Source organism: Cyclopterus lumpus, chromosome 6, assembly GCF_009769545.1.
Source record: "Cyclopterus lumpus isolate fCycLum1 chromosome 6, fCycLum1.pri, whole genome shotgun sequence".
NCBI lineage: Eukaryota > Metazoa > Chordata > Actinopteri > Perciformes > Cyclopteridae > Cyclopterus > Cyclopterus lumpus.
Genome location: NC_046971.1, coordinates 18,225,664 through 18,243,668, shown reverse-complemented (window position 1 = coordinate 18,243,668; position 18,005 = coordinate 18,225,664). Strand labels below are relative to the sequence as shown.

General features: G+C 41.6%; 1 protein-coding gene and 1 long non-coding RNA gene across 7 annotated transcripts; one reads left to right on the top strand and one right to left on the bottom strand.

The window, feature by feature from the left end:
* Positions 1-3,611: 3,611 nt before the first annotated feature.
* LOC117732821 (probable serine/threonine-protein kinase MARK-A) lies at positions 3,612-12,242 on the bottom strand. Of its 5 annotated transcripts, none has more exons than XM_034536012.1 (8): positions 12,144-12,242; positions 10,979-11,073; positions 8,553-9,943; positions 8,215-8,417; positions 7,861-8,118; positions 7,591-7,771; positions 7,313-7,474; positions 4,623-7,221 (listed from the first exon to the last, which is right to left on the bottom strand). In XM_034536012.1, the coding sequence occupies exons 3-8, from the start codon at positions 9,451-9,453 to the stop codon at positions 7,130-7,132; spliced, it is 1,797 nt and encodes a 598-aa protein (XP_034391903.1). In that variant the 5' UTR covers positions 9,454-9,943; positions 10,979-11,073; positions 12,144-12,242; the 3' UTR covers positions 4,623-7,129. The 5 variants fall into 5 exon arrangements, 4 of the variants coding, with proteins under 4 accessions (XP_034391905.1, XP_034391903.1, XP_034391902.1 ...); XR_004609632.1 differs by having other exon boundaries at positions 5,621-6,471; positions 6,836-7,221; positions 10,979-12,236; XM_034536014.1 differs by lacking the exons at positions 4,623-7,221; positions 7,313-7,474 and adding exons at positions 3,612-3,728; positions 3,820-3,958 and having other exon boundaries at positions 10,979-12,236.
* An 81-nt stretch (positions 12,243-12,323) lies between these two features.
* LOC117732823 lies at positions 12,324-15,331 on the top strand. Of its 2 annotated transcripts, none has more exons than XR_004609634.1 (5): positions 12,324-12,477; positions 12,823-12,891; positions 13,023-13,181; positions 13,680-13,929; positions 14,471-15,331. It is a non-coding gene; the product is annotated as an uncharacterized LOC117732823 (long non-coding RNA). The 2 variants fall into 2 exon arrangements; XR_004609633.1 differs by having other exon boundaries at positions 12,324-12,548.
* The last annotated feature ends 2,674 nt before the right edge of the window (positions 15,332-18,005 follow it).

The window sequence follows — 18,005 nt, the reverse complement described above, 5'->3', positions numbered from 1 at the left end:
TGTTTTATTTAGTCCCACAACTGAAAACACCCTCTCAGCATCTGCATTTGAATGGGGCAACACCAGGACCAGCTTGGCGACGGCAGCAAGCCTCTGAAATTCTTTGGCTCCTGTCACCTATTGAAAATGAACCAAAAACAAAATGGAAAAACATACCATATTTTGTTTTCATTAATACTGTAAGTATACTGTAACAAACTTCAGATACAACATGCATAGTTTGCCTCATGTATGACACAATATATGCATGCATCAATACAAGCAACAGATGTAGTCAAGCCACACCTGCCAAAAAAAATGTATACCTTATGTTTCCTTGTTGCCATTCCAGCCCAGGAGCTGTCCATATCTCTCCATATCTCTCTCTGTGTCCTGTCTGTTGCCCTGTTGTTTCTATAAATTGTTCTGGCTGTTATGACAGTGGTTGGTTCTTTAAATAATATAATACATTTTGCTTTTGTCCTCGGCCAGGCAAAGGTCCTTTACAAGACATCTTTGCTACCTTAAATAATTAAAATGGTTTTCATTTACAAAAACATGCCTAATTCTATTGCACAAATTTCCTGTCTTAATGTTAAATTCTTTGGAATACATCTTACCTGTTCAAAGTGCTGTTTGGAAAATGATTGAGAGGGTTCTTTTCTTTGGCCTGTAAATAAAAAGATAAATGCTATGTGAGCAGCCTTAATAAACAATGCTATGATGTTTTGAGCATGCAGTATACCAAGAGGTTAACAAGGTGCTCTATGACATTGTGGACCACACAGACACAACATGCTGCTGACTGTGTATGCCTATATGCACGTGTGTGCACGCGCGTGTGTTTGTGTCTTTAAATAGAGAGATCAGAGGAGAAACAGCGCATTCGGCTCAGTCTTTCCTCTCTATTGATAATAATATGTTGGTGATTTGACAGGGTTTTAAATGGTTTTGTAGAACATCCACTCCCAGTGTTAAGATCTCGTCTACATTACACTACATTACATGTCATTTAGCTGACGCTTTTATCCAAAGCGACTTACAGTAAGTGCATTAAACCATGAGTCCAAACTCAGAACAACAAGAATCAAGCAAGTACAATTTCTTCAATAAAATTAAACTACAAAGTGCTATCAGTAAGAGCCATTTAAGTGCTACTAAAGTGCTACTATGGCGCTACCTTCCCTAATCAAGGTATAGTCGAAAAAGATGTGTTTTTAGTTTGCGACGGAAGATGTAGAGACTTTCTGCTGTCCTGATGTCAATGGGGAGCTCGTTCCACCAATGAGGAGCCAGCACAGCAAACAGTCGTGACTTTATTGAATGTTTAGCCCGAAGTGAAGGAGCTACAAGCCGATTGGCAGAAGCCGAGCGAAGTGAACGGGCTGGGGTGTACGGTTTGACCATGTCCTGGATGTTGACCGGACCCGATCTGTTCGCAGCACGGTACGCAAGTACCAATGTTTTGAAGCGGATGCAGGCGGCCACCGGTAACCAGTGAAGGTCGCGGAGGAGCGGAGTGGTGTGGGTAAATTTCGGGAGGTTGAAGACCAGTCGAGCAGCTGCATTCTGGATGAGCTGTAGAGGTCGAATGGCATTAGCAGGTAGACCTGCCAGGAGGGAGTTGCAATAGTCTAGCCGTGAGATGACCAGAGCCTGGACCAGAACCTGTGCCGCCTTCTGAGTGAGAAGGGGTCGTATTCTCCTGATGTTGTACAGCATGTACCTACAGGAGCGTGTTGTTGCGGTAATGTTGGCAGTCAGGGAGAGTTGACTATCGAGTGTCACACCGAGGTTCCTGGCAGTCGGAGTCGGAGCCAACACTGAGTTGTTGAAGTTAATAGTTAGGTCGTGGGTGGGAGAGCCTTTTTCTGGAAGGAAGAGAAGTTCAGTCTTGTCCGGGTTAATTTTCAGGTGGTGTGCGGACATCCACTGAGAGATGTCAGTCAGACAGGCAGAGATTCGTGCTGCTACCTGTGTTTCAGATTGTGGAAACGAAAGGATCAATTGGGTGTCGTCAGCGTAGCTGTGGTAGAAGCCATGCGAGCGAATGACAGAGCCGAGAGAGTTGTGTACAGAGAGAAGAGAAGAGGACCAAGGACTACCCTTCACCCTGGTGCCCTGGTTTCTCCCTCTCTCTCTGTTTTTATTCTTTTTCTCTCTTCTGTCTGACTTTTTCCCTCTCTCTCATTTCTTGGATTGTGATTCATATCTTTGATTATTTAGATAATAGAGTTTTGCTTCCATTATTTACTGTTATACATTTCCACTACAAGGATTGTCAGCAATTCAGGTCAATGTTTTTGTGCTTTGACGCTTTTTAGCAGGAAGTTTCACTTTTTGGTATTTTCAGCTGTTTTCAGCCATTTTCAGCTGTTGTTTTATATATTTCGGCTTCAAACTTCAGATTTTAGCATTCCAATGCATTTTCTGAAGGACATGCTTTTTCTAGTTCGGTGTGGCTATGCGAAGCAGCCATGCTCATAGAGCCTGCACTGCTTCGGAAAAAGCCAGGAAAGGAGGCAATGAAGGAAGGAAGGAAGGAAGGAAGGAAGGAATGAAGGAAGGAAGCCAGGAAAGGAGGCAAATGAAGGAAGGAAGTATGTACCCCCCTGTGCTCTCTCTGTGTGTCTCCAACCCCCCACCCTCCCATCATTTCCCAAAATGTATGTTACTTTTTAAAAAACATTTTTATGGCTTTTATTGCGTTTATAAGAGATAAGAGCAGCTGGACTTGGACTCTGTGTCCACGACCACCACTGACGATAGCAAGAAGCCGTTTCATTCACACAGGATTCATGAAGCATAGCTTCAACGTTCACACGCATTGTGGTTTTGTTGATATGACGATTAAAACACAATACAGCAGAAACGCACCGTGTTTTAACACGTTAACATTTCTCTCAACGACAACCACCTCTCTTAATATCGCACACGTTGCATCAATTATCGGTTACACTGATGAGGCTGGTCTAACGTGATCGTTTTGTACCTCCTGGTCTAACGTGACCTGTTTCTTAATTCTTGGTCTAAGGTGACCGTTTCGTATCTGCTGGTCTAACTTGACCGTTTCTTTTGTTATTTTATGCAGCAACAACTTATCCTGTCAGCAGAAAAATGGCTTGATATGAATTTAACATTTTGATAAAGTCCATGTCGTACAATAAGAAATAAGAAATATCTGGAAATATCTCTACTGAGATTACAGCTGTGGCTCTGGGCTCACCAGCAATTTTTGACTTTTTGATTCCGACATTCCAGGTGTATTTTATTAAAACATTTTTTTAAAGTGGATTAAAAATCATAATAAAGTAAAACATTTCGAAAGAAAAGATTAATCTTTTTTTTTTTACATTTTATTATTTTTTTAAATCAGCAGCAGCTCCTGACCCATCCCGAGCTCTCTAAGAAAACGAGAAAAAAACTCCCCAAAATGGGAAGAAATCTCGGAAGAGGCACTTCAAAGAGAGATCCCCTCTCCTCGGACGGATGGGCCTGTGACTGGATCTGTAAAATAGACAATTGTAGGAACATAAATAATAAAATGTTAGTCAAATTAAAACATCTATCTTTCTATAGTGTAATTTATGTTTAAATGTAAATTAAGACGTGTGTGTGTGTGTGTGTGTGTGTGTGTGTGTGTGTGTGCGTGTGATACTATCTCAGCCACGGGTGATTCCTCAGTTGCTCCAGGGTGAAACGCTGATCCGGGTCCGCATGCATGCAACCCTTAAAGAAATATTTGCCATCTGTAGAGAAAGGAGAAGAAAAGGTGAGGTCCTGTGATCCATCGCAACGTGAACTCAAATGAACAGATTTTTTTGTTTATGTTTTTCTTACTTTTGGAAAGCCAACTGGTCTCCTTCAGCTCCAGAAGGGTCATCTCCTCACATGAAGAACAGGACCACTCCGATCTGGTATACTGTCGAGGGTCCCGCTTTGTACTCCTGACTGAACCACTCTGGGGGGAAGTGAGTACCTAAAATATACAGACATAATAAAAAGACAGTGAGGAAGAGCTTTGTTTCAATGTAAAAGTCACCGATGGGTAAAGTTAATAAAGAGCAGGAGTAAAACTGGACTTCTTACCATAAAAGGTGTCATAGGCGTCGTTTTCTCTGCCGAATGGGCCTGTGCCTGGATCTGAAAAATAGACAATAGTTAGAACATAAATGCTATGCATGGGGAAGGTCAAGAGGGAATTCTATAGGGAACTGGCGGAATATTAATTATTACTATTATAGATAAATATACCAGTATCGTATTTGTGGTACTGGTATTGAGGACCTATTGTTCTTAAAATGTTTATTATTATTACCGTACTAGTTTTTGCTGGTTAGCTTGAATGTCGGCCCGCAACATCTACTGCTGCAATGTTTTGCACGGTGTATCGATACTAAAATGGTACCTCGGTACCCGTACGTTAAAAGCAATATGATTTTGCATATTCTTTTAATCAATGCTTGATTAAAATAGCGCGCGATCAGAGCGGACGCACTGTTCCGCTCCATGTCATGCTGTCTGCACGCATTGACTGCAAGGGGAGACAGTATTCATCAATATCTTGCTGTATTAATACTAATATTAATGCCATTTGTTAAGTGTTCAAAAGGCTGGGCAGGAACAAGCTGGTAAAAAGGGAACCATACAGAAGTTTTATTTATTACTATTATGGATAAATATATCAGTATCGTATTTGTGGTACTGGTATTAAGGACCTATTGTTCTTAAAACGTTTATTAATAATACCGTACGAGTTTTTGCCGCAATCTATGTTCTTAATCAGATCAGTTTATAATTTTCAACTAACAAGATGGCCGCTTGATGGCAGCCTCGATTTTTCACGTTTTTTTTTTTTTTTAAAGCAATGTTCTGAAACAGCCCTTCTCAAAGTCACCAATGACCTCCTCCTCTCCTCAGACTCTGGCCACCTCAATATTCTCCTTCTCCTGGATCTCACTGCAGCCTTCGACACCATCAATCACAACATCCTTCTCTCCTGCCTCGAATCCACGCCTTCATCATCTCCAGAATTGACTATTGCAATAGTATTCTTTATGGCACATCTTCCAAAATCCTAAACAAACTCCAATACATCCAGAACTCTGCTGATCGCCTGCTCACCCACTCCCGCTCCCGTGATCACATCACCCCAGTTCTCCAGAACCTTCACTGGCTCCCCGTCCCACAACGGATCCAATACAAAATCCTGCTCCTCACTCACAAAGCCCTCCATAATCAGGCCCCCTCCTACCTCACCGACCTGCTCCACCACCACACTCCATCTCGTCGGCTCCGCTCCTCTGATGACAATCTCCTGTCCATCCCACATAGGACCAAGCACCGGACGTGGGGGGACAGAGCCTTCTCTATATCTGCCCCCTCCCTCTGGAACTCTCTCCCCAAACTCATCCGAGACTGCACTGATCTTTCCTCATTCAAATCGCAAATCAAAACCCACCTGTTCAGAACTGCTTTTAATGTGTTTGTTTTTTATTAGGGTCCGAGCGACTCAGAAAGTCCCTATTTGTTTTATTTGTTTGACCTGTATTTTAGTTATTCTTATTTATTTATTTTTAGCTTTGAGGATGTTATAATTATGTGAAGTGTCTTTGAGTATCATGAAAAGCGCTATATAAATTCAATGCATTATAATTTTGGTCAAATCAAAAGACCGTAGGTATAAAAGCTTAAAGGTATATTGATCAGATCTTTTAAATCATCTTTGACGGGACCAGCCTTTATAGTAGAGAGATTATTTGAGGCTCGCCGCTATAATGGGATTTAAGGTAATGTTTCTCCCGTCGAACAGGGAAATGCCAGAGATTGAACAATGTTACGGTTTGGGCAGCGACTAGGCTCCTGGCCGCAGTCTGCCCATATTTATATTATATCGAGGAGAAGATCTGGGTGTGACATGCTGATTAATGTCTTCACCTTGAATGATGAACGCTTGAAGTTAAATGAATGTGGAGCGGGCATTTTAGAGATTCACATTTAGTAGTAGAATACCTGAATGTGAGTAATTAGCTGAATATGTGATTGGCTGAATTGTGTATTGATCAGATCTTTTGAGTCATTATTTGAGGCCCGCCGCTATTACAGAATTTAAGGTAATGTTTCTCTCGTCGAACAAGGAAATGCCACATATTGAACAATGTTACGGTTTGGGCAGCGACTAGGCTCCTGGCCGCAGTCTGCCCATATTTTATAATAATTAGCTGAATACGTGATTGGCTGAATTGTGTATTGATCAGATCTTTTGAGTCATCTTGACTGGAAATGATGGGACCAGCCTTTATAGTAGAGAGATTATTTGAGGCTCGCTGCTATAATGGGATTTAAGGTAATGTTTCTCCCGTCGAACAGGGAAATGCCAGAGATTGAACAATGTTACGGTTTGGGCAGCGACTAGGCTCCTGGCCGCAGTCTGCCCATATTTATATTATCGAGGAGAAGATCCGGGTGCGACGTTGTGATTATTGTCTTCACCTTGAATGATGAACGCTTGAAGTTAAATGAATGTGGAGCGGGCATTTTAGAGATTCACATTTAGTAGTAGAATACCTGAATGTGAGTAATTAGCTGAATATGTGATTGGCTGAATTGTGTATTGATCAGATCTTTTGAGTCATCTTGACTGGAAATGATGGGACCAGCCTTTATAGTAGAGAGATTATTTGAGGCCCGCCGCTATTACGGGATTTACGGTAATTCTTCTCCCGTCGAACAGGGAAATGCCAGAGATTGAACAATGTTACGGTTTGGGCAGCGACTAGGCTCCTGGCCGCAGTCTGCCCATATTTATATTATCGAGGAGAAGATCCGGGTGCGACGTTGTGATTATTGTCTTCACCTTGAAAGAAATGAATGCGGAGCGCGCATTTTAGCGGCATGAATTGTGCATAACAGCAACATGAATGAACTGACGGTAGAGAGACAGTCACATTTAAATTTGACAGCAGCAAGATGATAGGCTAACCATATCATTGTTTCCTTGTGCTTATTGAATAGAGTGGACCAGCTGATCTGCGCGGCTGGTGTTACGATGACAGGGGGTAAAAATTGATTGTCAGACGTATGAGGAATAAGTGAAGGGCGTAAGGGTTTAACTGTAAATTAAGATGTGTGTGTGTGTGTGTGTGTGATACTATCTCAGCCACGGGTGATTCCTCAGTTGCTCCAGGGTGAAACGAATATCCGGGTCCGCACATATACACGCCTCAAAGAAATCTTTGCCATCTGTAGAGAAAGGAGAAGAAAGGGTGAGGTCCTGTGATCCATCGCAACGTGAACTCGAATGAACAGATTTTTGTGTTTATGTTTTTCTTACTTTCGGAAAGCCATCTAGTCTCCTTCAGGTCCAGAAGGGTCATCGCCGGTGGAGATGCCACCTTGTGTCGCATGAAGAACAGGACCACTCCGATCTGGTATACTGTCGAGGGTCCCGCTTTGTACTCCTGCCGACTGAACCACTCTGGGGGGAAGTGAGTACCTAAAATATACAGACATAATAAAAAGACAGTGAGGAGGAGGAAGAGCTTTGTTTCAATGTAAAAGTCACCGATGAGTAAAGTTAATAAAGAGCAGGAGTAAAACTGGACTTCTTACCATAAAAGGTGTCATAGGCGTCGTTTTCTCCGCCGAAGCAGCTCAGACCGAAGTCGATGACGCGAACTCGCAGAGCGTTCATGCAGGTCTCAATAAGGAGATTTTCCGGCTTGATGTCCCGGTGGAAAATGTGCTTCTCCTGGAGGTCAATGGCTGCATTCACCAACTGCGTAATTATAATCTGAAAGACAAAAAAGAGAGAGTTGAGGGATCAGAGATGCTTGGACATGTTTTAATGGCTGTGACTCTGAGATGACTACAGCAGCTTACCTTAGCTTCCTTTTCCTTCAAGAAGCCTCCTTTGTCGTCAACGTAGTGGCTGAGGTCTACGGCCGGCATCGGTCTCTCCAGCACCAGGATCAGATCCTTGTCCACAACGTACCAGTCCAGTAGGTCAATGTGTGCTGAATGCCGCTCTGATTCGACTCCTAGTTTGTATAGGACCGCGATCTCCATGGGCATCAGGTTCCCATCACTATCTTGGTGAAGGAAGAGCCCTTCGTCTATGTTAACATGCTTGATGGCGACCTACGGGATATACAAACAAGACTTTTTGGTTACACTTCCTGACCGTACTGTGTGTGTGTGTCTGTATGTGTGTGAAAGAACATGTGAAAAACTTACAGGCAGATTATCCTCTCTGCGATAGCCAGCATACACGCATCCAAATCCTCCTTGGCCAAGTTTCTGCTGCAGTTGGTACTTGGCCTTAAACATGGCTGACGGGTCTAGAAACTTGATCTCCTTCTGAACCGGTCCGTCATCGGCGACCGACTTCCTCTTAGCGCTTCTCTCGCTCAGAGCCGCCTCGGGTGCGTTTCTGCTTTCTAGAGATGAGAGAAAAAACATGAAACATGAATTTACTGACATTCACAACACAAACGAAAACAACAAACGATCATTCGATGTCTCTTAAATCATTTATAGATGAATAATAGTTAAAATATGGGGATATAGCTTACCAGTGTCCTCTGAGCTGGATGGCAACTCATCGTCACAGGGGATGGGGTCCAGTCTCTTGCTTTTCTCCCTCTGTAGGCTTTCCCCAGCTTCCGTTTGTTTTCTCTTTAGTCGTCTAGGCACAACACTAATATCCTTTGAGTTGGATGTTAACTCATTATCACAGTTGATGGGGTCCAGTCTCTTGCTTTTCTCCCTCTGTAGGCTTTCCCCAGCTTCCGTTTGTTTTCTCTTTAGTCGTCTGGGGACGACACTAATGTCCTTTGAGCTGGAAGGTAACTCATTGTCACAGGGGATGGGGACCAGTCTCTTGCTTTCCTCCCTCTGTAGGCTTTCCCCATCTTCCCTTTGTTTTCTCTTTAGTCGTCTAGGGACGACACTAATGTCCTTTGAGCTGGACAGTAACTCATTGTCACAGGGGATGGGGACCAGTTTCTTGCTGTTCTCCCTCTGTAGGCTTTCCCCATCTTCCCTTCGTTTTCTCTTTAGTCGTCTAGGGACGACACTAATATCCTTTGAGTTGGATTTCAACTCATTGTCACAGGGGATGGGGTCCAGTCTCTTGCTTTTCTCCCTCTGTAGGCTTTCTCCAGCTTCCATTTGTTTTCTCTTTAGTCGTCTAGGGACGACACTAATATCCTTTGAGTTGGATTTCAACTCATTATCACAGGGGATGGGGACCAGTCTCTTGCTTTTCTCCCTCTGTAGGCTTTCCCCATCTTCCGTTTGTTTCCTTTTTAGTCGTCCAGGGACGACACTAATATCCTCACAGGAGATGGGGTCCAGTTGCCTGCTTTCCCCCCTCTGTCGGCTTTCCCCATCTTCAGTCTCTTCTCTATTTACTTCTCCAGGGATGACGTCCTTCTCCTCAGCTTTGAAGAGCTTTCCTAATATTTTGCCCATTATAAGAAGACTGCTGAAGACCTTTCTAACACCTTTCTAGTGCTTGTTGCTTCAAGACTGCAGTATATCTAAGGGAACTAACTGAGTGTTCTAGTGCTATAAGTTCTGTGCCTTTGATCACCGTGTTCCAGAATATGCAAATATTTGGATGGAATGCCATGAAATGTGGTGCAGATATCCAAGGTAACCAGCAGAATTCAGTAAATGTACTGCTTTTACACTTATTTTTTGCAGTCTAAGTAAGTCGATTTTACATCATTTCTTAAATTAACCTTTTAACAATGTCCATCAAATATATATAATATGTTCTGTGTTTTGTTTGTATATCTATTCTATTGGTGTTTTGAAGAAAACCCCAAAACTCTAGTCTGTAAATAATACTTTTTTAAAACTTACATAGCCAATTGGAGAAAAGGGATCCTTTAGCGAAGGAAAGAGTGTAATGATTCCCAGGGCGAACTTCTCCTTCTGTTTACGGGAAGGAATCCTCCTTTAGGGTAAAGATGAAAATAAAACATTAAATTAGAATGCCTCACTAATGACTATAGGGCCCCACCTTTGTTAATTTTATACCACGCATTCTGAAAATAATCGACATTCCTTAATATAAATCTTTCAGTCTGAAATGGTTTAAAATTTTACAATTCGTTAAAGAAACACTTAATTTCAGTCATATGGCTAGCCAATATGTTGACAAGCTGTCTACGGGTTGCGGCGCTTCAACCAATTTTTGGAGGTGTACTCTTCAAGGACGTCCTCACCTCCAGGTTTTGTAAGCAAGGCATTTTCTACCATCTATCTACTCACATAAGAGAAATGTTTTTAATGTACAATTCAGTCTTCTGGGCTCAAAATAATTTAAACCAAAATAAGACACAAATTGGTCTGTTCAGACTAAGGTTAAAAGGAATTCCTTGCACCAAACGAAGCTTTACAAAATAAACAAATCTGGTAATGAAGCAACAATGTTCTATGATACGTAGGCCATGTTAAAGCCAAAGTAAGCAATATAGTCTACATTACTAAAGGGAAGGCCTCATTTCATGAATGTGAATGATAACCTAATTCAATAAATATGTATGGAAAGAAGAGTTACGTAATAGAAAGCTACACAACAGCCAAACCCCTGGGTGGATTTTTACTGCACTAAAATACTTTACTTTGTCAATTTGGCATTTGACAGTCTAAATGTCCTTATACTGGAAAGAAGCTTAATTCAGTTTAACAATTTTCTTGATGACTTGACTACTGATAGAGATAAAGAAAACAAACAGGTTTTAACTGCACATAACTGTTAGGATCCCTGTCTGCTTTAAGTGTGTGCTCCCCTGTTTTCCCCCTCCTGTCTGTTTTGTTGTTGTGTGCCATGTGCTTAATGTTTTGCTTTTGTCAGCCTAGTCTCCACTCCCGGTTTCCGCCCCCTACCACGCCCCTCTCCTTTGGCTCAGCTGGGTTGCACTAAGTGCTGCCAGCTGATTTAAGGACCACTTGTCACATCATTCCGGTCACCAGTCTGGTTCCTTACCGGCTGTTGGAAACACCTAGTTTATGCCGAGTCCGGTCGAGTTGCCCTCCCGACTCCAGCAAAGGAAGAGAGTCTTCTGGATTCGCTGGACAATTCTGGTGGTTGTTTTGTTTGTTTTATTCTTTGCTGTTTTTCCCCTTGCATTTTAGGAGAATAAAGTCCTCACTTTGAGTTTGAAAACTGCTGCGTGAGCGTGCGTTTGGGTCCTCCACACCACACATCCATAACAATAACGGGCTGACTGATCAACCAAATTATCTATGACAACGCATCTGAAATTGCACACTTTGATTTTGTTAACAGCAGCAGCATGATGTTGATGTTGTATGATGAAAGTCAGCTCAAATTCAATGATTCTATTCATAAGTTCACAATATTATAACTGTTATTAAAGCAGATCCTTAAAAGGTTATATAACAATTATATATACAATCTTTTTTTATTTATTTAAGAGTAGGCTACCCCTACTATGGTTGTTTTCAAAGGTTATATTAAACTTTCAATCAATTTATGTTGAAGTTGATCCAGTTACTCTCCAGTTTTGAGTACATTTTAGTGTGCTAGTGTTATTAAATTGTCACACTATGATTAAGGGAAGGACTTAGATACACATTTAGATAGCATGGCCCCCTTTCGGTGTGAATTTCTTCCATTTTGAAAGCTGTGCCGTATCTCCTGCTGTCGGGTTCCCAAAGCGCTCTTTTTTCAGTAAGTACACATTTTAAATTCATTGCTGTGTTGTATTTTTACTTCAACAGGATTTAATTGCCACTAGGAAAAGTAGTTAGCTAACGTTAAGGCTGTCTGCTGTGTCTTACCTAATGAGTCCTACTGCTGCTAACGTTAGCTCAATGTTGCCTACCATTAAGGCTAGGTTAACATTAGTAGAATCATTTAAGTGAAAATAATTATCTAACTGGATGCTGCTATCAAGATAAATGCGTGATGCACCACATGCTTTTCTTGGTTGACTTTCTTGTACGTTTGTGGCCACCAGAAGTCGAACCTAACTCATGCAAATTGACTAGCTAGCTGTTAGCTAACTAATGTTAATGTACTTTAACTAGCTAACGTCAATAGCTTGTAGCTTAACCTTCCAGGCTTCCTCGGCTTGTAGAAAGGTTTAACGTTATGGACCGACTTTAAGTATATTATTTTAACTTACGGTAATATTAGGGGGAACAAAAACTAAAGTGAAACATTGTTTGCTACTCTGGCGCCAAATGGGTTAATGTTACCGCAGCCATCGTTAGCGTTACCCCCCTCGTGTCGAAGGTAAACAGAACGGGGTCCTAACGTTACGGTAAGGAGGCCAAGCTGTTGCCTGAGTTGTCATTCTTGCAAAACGAAACAACACGGAGTCCCGCGTCGCTCTGCTCAACTCTTTTCCGTGCGAGTATCTTTTCACTTTGTGGTAGTTTTTACTCGTTTATACACTAATGAGCCAGCGTTAGCTTAAACATGTAACGGTAGCTCTGGAAGCACGGAGGAAATGAAACGTAAGCTGCAGCTGCGCTGTAGAGAAGGACAAGCATGGTTGATATATGACCAAAGTCTGAAATTAACTAAGGTAGCTTACCCACAATATTTTGTCTGGTAATAATTCAGAATTGACACTAATCATCAAAATATATATATATTATTTATTTTTTATTCCAAGACATTGTACAGGGGGTTATACTTCACCTATTTTGTAAATAATGATGATTGATTTAAGAAACCTTTCTGCCTTTTGTTGGTCATTTCTATAGTAATAATGAGACTTTATTTAAATATAAAATGAGTTTTTGGGATCTGATTTGAGTCGTCGACAAATTTACAATCCGTGAATATTTTTTATGCAGTTTTTTTCTATCTGATGTTGGTGTGACGTGGAACAGGGCCTAACTCCTTGAGGACCTCGTATTGTTTTGGTAAGTACATTTAACAAACACACTTTTCACAGGTATGCTGACCCCAGCAGTACTGCTCAGGATTAATATTCTGTAACGGTGTGGTACCAATGGCCTAACTCTTTGTATTCTGTCGTTTTGTTTTTTGATAGAAGTTACATGCTGACTTCCAACGCATTACAACCATCCCACTGGAATCTACCTTCATGGCACAGTTGGAGAGCCATTTTGCCCAACTGACGTCTATCTTCCAGACCAAGGGTGGAGTTGCTGGCCAGAAACTAGCTAAACATCTAAAGATCCTGCAATAGGTAAATATGTATACCAATTTGAGCTACTTTATGAAATGTGCCTGTCTACTACCATTAGAGCTCCATTTGCCTCACTACAGCCTGGATTATTTTCAAGGTGCACATTTACTCAAGGAAATCCGATGCCATGGCATACAGGTTAGACAAGCAGGAAAGGAAAGAGCAGCACCTGCCTTGAGCAAGGCCAGCAGGTCAGACTGTGGTTGTATAATTCTCTTAAGTGTCTTTAGTTAAAGATGGCAGTTAATTTACACACAGTTGTGGCTAAGTCCCTCCTGTGTGCATTTACTTGACGAGACACTGACCCCCAAGTTGTTCCAATGGGCGCTTTTCATCTTAAATGAAGAGGTCAAATTTCATGTATATTTGTGATGATTAAAAAAATTAAGTTATATTGTACATTTAGGTTATTAGATCATATAAATATTGTTCAATTTATTGAAATTGTTGTACTTATTTATGTATTTAATAATTGTATTGTATGTGTCTTTTACACAGGAGACAAGTGATGTCAACCTTAAATCCTTATGCTGTGTTCACACCAAAAGCGGTGCACATTTTTTGTGCAAGTAGATCCCATGCAAAGTCAATGTACAGACGTGATTTTTCGCCGGGCGGCGCAAAAAATTCGCCAGAGTTGAAATATTTTAACTGCGAATATTCGCAACGTTTTTGGTGTGACCGCAGCATAAAGGCTCTTTGCATCCACCTGGGTGAGGATGAGGGACAGCTTGTTCGGGAGTATATGGTAAGTCATTTGAATTGATTTGCCAGTCACATGTTATGTGATCATAATGTCACCCACATCAATTTTCAGAAGTTCATGTTATAATTGACAGTAGGTTGAGAATATTCATATGAAAATGAACTGGCTGCACAGTATTGTGAACAGGTACCCTTTTCTAAACATTCCCTGACATCCAATACTTGATCAAAAACAGTATGGCTTTGTGGTCTGGAAATGAAATCCAGAACTGTAAAACAACATGCTCCATGAAAAGGCTAAATCTCTTTCAATTTGTGTGTTTTATTCAAATGAACCAAATTGTTTAAAAGAAGAAGATACCCTAACTAACTAATATTAGTCCATCTCTTAATCTTATCTGACCTATGGCACTCAGAACGAAGCTCAGTCATTCCTATGTAAATCTTTAATAACACCTCACAGATATATTGTTTTATTAAACACTATATATTTTTAGGGATTATTATGCAATGTTGATACAGTAAAGTATACAAATTTCATGAATACGTTTTTTTTTTCTCTCCTATTTTCGTTAAACATACAGGATATCGAAGGAGACGACATCCTGAGAGACCTGCAAAAGTGGAGCATGCGCATATGTCATCAACAAGGAGGAGAAATGGGACATTGTGATGACGTTGAAGGACTAATCATCCTCGACAACTGGATCTGTGGCCCGAGCTTGTGCAAAGATTCTGGGAGTAATCTATGCTCTGATCATGGCTTACCCCAAAGAGCTAAGATACTACTATGAATTCATTCAGAAAGTGCTCTTTCGAATGCATGGTGAAAATATTTCCCCCCAAATCCTTGAGCTAAAGAACAAATAACAACATATATGCTGGACTGTAGGAAATCTTCAGCCGCTCTTGTAAACTGGTGCCATTAAAGCATGGCAAAAGAAGAGCACGAGTCGACGTAATCAAAAAAGCACCAGTCAAACATCAAACTGGGGAAACGATGTGGCACACTGAAAATATGATGTTTGTTTCATTTATTCAATCTATTTTATATAACCCAATATCACAAATTACGAATTTGCCTCAGAGGGCTTTACAATCTGTACACATACGACATTTATTGATGTGACAGTCTCGGTTATATATTTGTTTACATCCAGTTGTGAAAAAGAATGTGGAAATATGTCATTTCTTGCTGTTTGTTTCATGTAACAATGTGTGGAAGGTTAGTTTCCCATTGCTCCACAGATCTGTTCTGATGTTTTCATTGTCATGGTTCATTTATAGTGGAGTAGAGGCTGATTGGTATGTGAATTACATGTAAGAATACTTCCATTGGTATGTTTTTTTTTGGTTTTTTTTTGTTGTTGCTATGAAAGGCACTGTAAGATGTTTTTTATGCTACACTGTGTTTAAGTGAATGGTGTTATTACATTGTGTTTCAATGAGATTAAGTACGAGTTGTATTAACATGCTGTTTGCTTTATTTGAATAAAAGAGTATACTAAGAATGGCTCATAGTATTTAATTTAATGAAACTCAATTTTATTATGTACAAATTTAAACAAACTGATTTGCGTGTAAACAAAAAAAATGGTTACAGATACCTAATCCATTTGAGTAAACTGAACACAACATTTAGTTGGAATTACTTAATAAATTTGAGTTACCTCTACTCAAAATATTTGAGCAGAAATTCTAAATAAAATTAGGCTGAAATTAGTTGAAAATAATTAGTACAATTTACTTAAACAATATGTCTGGATTTAGATAAAATTGTTGTGTGCAAAAACTTACCTAGAAAAAATTGAGTAAATTCAACACAAAAATGTTTTCTGTGTAGCTGCGGGTGATTTCAATCACTAACCTAAAGACAGTCCTCCCAATATTCCACCAGCATGTCTTCTGCCATACCAGAGGAAACAAAACTCTTGATCAGGTTTACACAAACATGGCTGCTGCCTACATAGCGACCGCCCTCCCCCACCTAGGACAGTCAGACCATCTTTCTGTGTTCCTCAAACCCAAATATTTACCTCTCATCAACCGGGTTAGACCAGCTGTGAGAACCATCAAGGTGTGGCCAACAGGGACAGACTCAACACTCCAGGAAGTTTCAACACACAGACTGGTGTACGTTTGCCCCTCAGGCCACCTGTGGCTCACAAATTGACATTGACCACTATGCTTCCTCTGTTTTAAATTACATTACCACCACCATTGATGGCGTCACTACAGGGAAGCGGATCACCACGTACCCCAACCAGAAGCCATGGATGAACAAGAATGTGCGGCTCCTGCTGAAGGCATGTAATATTGTCTTCAGATCCGGGGATGCACAGGCCTACAGCACATCCAGAGCAAACCTGAGAAGGGGCATCAAAAAGGCCAAGCACTGCTACAGGCTGAAGATAGAGGGTCACTTCTCCAACACCGACCCTAGGCGTATGTGGCAGGGCATCCAGGCCATCACCAACTACAGACCAAGCAACACCTACGCCACACATCTCCTTCCTGAACGAGCTGAATGACTTTTATGCCCGCTTCGAGAGGGAAAATAGGAACATTGCCACCAAGATGCTACTCTCAGCAGACCATCAGCCTCTCACAATCTCCTCCACTGAGGTCTTCACAGCACTGAGCAGGATCAACGCACGCAAGGCTGCGGGTCCTGACGGTATTCCCGGACGTGTGCTCAGGGCATGTGCGGAGCAGCTCACTGGGCCATTTACGGACATCTTCAACCTGTCCCTTGCCCAAGCAGCTGTGCCAACATGTTTCAAGACCACGTCCATCGTGCCGGTACCAAAACACTCCAAACCGACGTGCCTCAATGACTACCGCCCTGTGGCACTCACTCCCATCGTTATGAAGTGCTTTGAGCGGCTGGTTCTGGCACACATGAAGGTTTCCCTCCCACCCACACTGGACCCACATCAGTTTGCCTACCGCAGCAATAGGAGCATAGACAATGCAGTTTTCACAGTACTGCACTCTGTGCTCACACATCTGGAAAAGAACAACAGTTATGCACGACTGATCTTTGCGGACTTCAGCTCTGCATTTAACACAGTCATCCCCTCCAAGCTAATCACCAAACTTGGAGACCTGGGCACCGACACCTCCCTCTGTAACTGGATTATGGACCAACAGACCATAGTATGTAAGGTCAGGCAACATCTGCTCCACCACTGCTACACTCAACACCGGTGTGCCTCAGGGCTGTGTGCTGAGCCCATTCCTCTACTCCCTCTTCACCCATGACTGCATGCCTGTGTGTGGATCCAACTCCATCATCCAATTTGCAGACGACACCACGGTGATCGGTCTCATCACCAACAACGATGAGACAGCCTACAGGGAGGAGGTACAGCTCCTGGCCAGGTGGTGTGCCGACAATAACAAGCTCCTTAACACTAGCAAAACTAAGGAGCTCATCGTGGACTTCAGGAGAGCGAAAAGAAGCATGCATGACCCCATCCACATCAACGGGATGGCCGTCGAACGTGTCTCCAGCTTCAAGTTCCTGGGAACCCACATCTAAAAGTTGAATCTAATCTAATCTATGTTCTTCTTTGTGAATGCTGGAAAAGTTCTCGCCATATGGCTACTTCATGAATAGATTTTGTTAATTATTTTTAGCTGACTTTAACTTTGATTTTCTCAAAAACTGTACTGTATTTAAAAGCTTATAAGATCTGACTACTTTCAGCTAAAGACACCATTTCAACTTTTAAACCTTGAAAATACTTTTACTGGATATTTTTTATCTTTTCAAATTTCCAAATGAAAAAACATGAATGGAGTAAATGTTCAAATCCACTTGAACTTTTTCAACTTAAACTTCTTTTACCGAGTTGAGTTTCAGCACAGAGGAAGCCCACACATTCACTGTCTCATATGGGTACACGGTGCACCTGTGTTTGAGCAGGACTCTGATCAGACTGTGCTGACACAGTGTGGGCTTCCTCTGTGCTGAAACTCAACTCGGTAAAAGAAGTCAACAACGTTGCCGAGAGGCCGTGCAGGAGATAAGATCAAATCTCTGAATAAAGCCTCAACACGCTTATCAAACATGCGCATTATTGTCAGCGGATTGCTTCTCAGTACGTCACACTT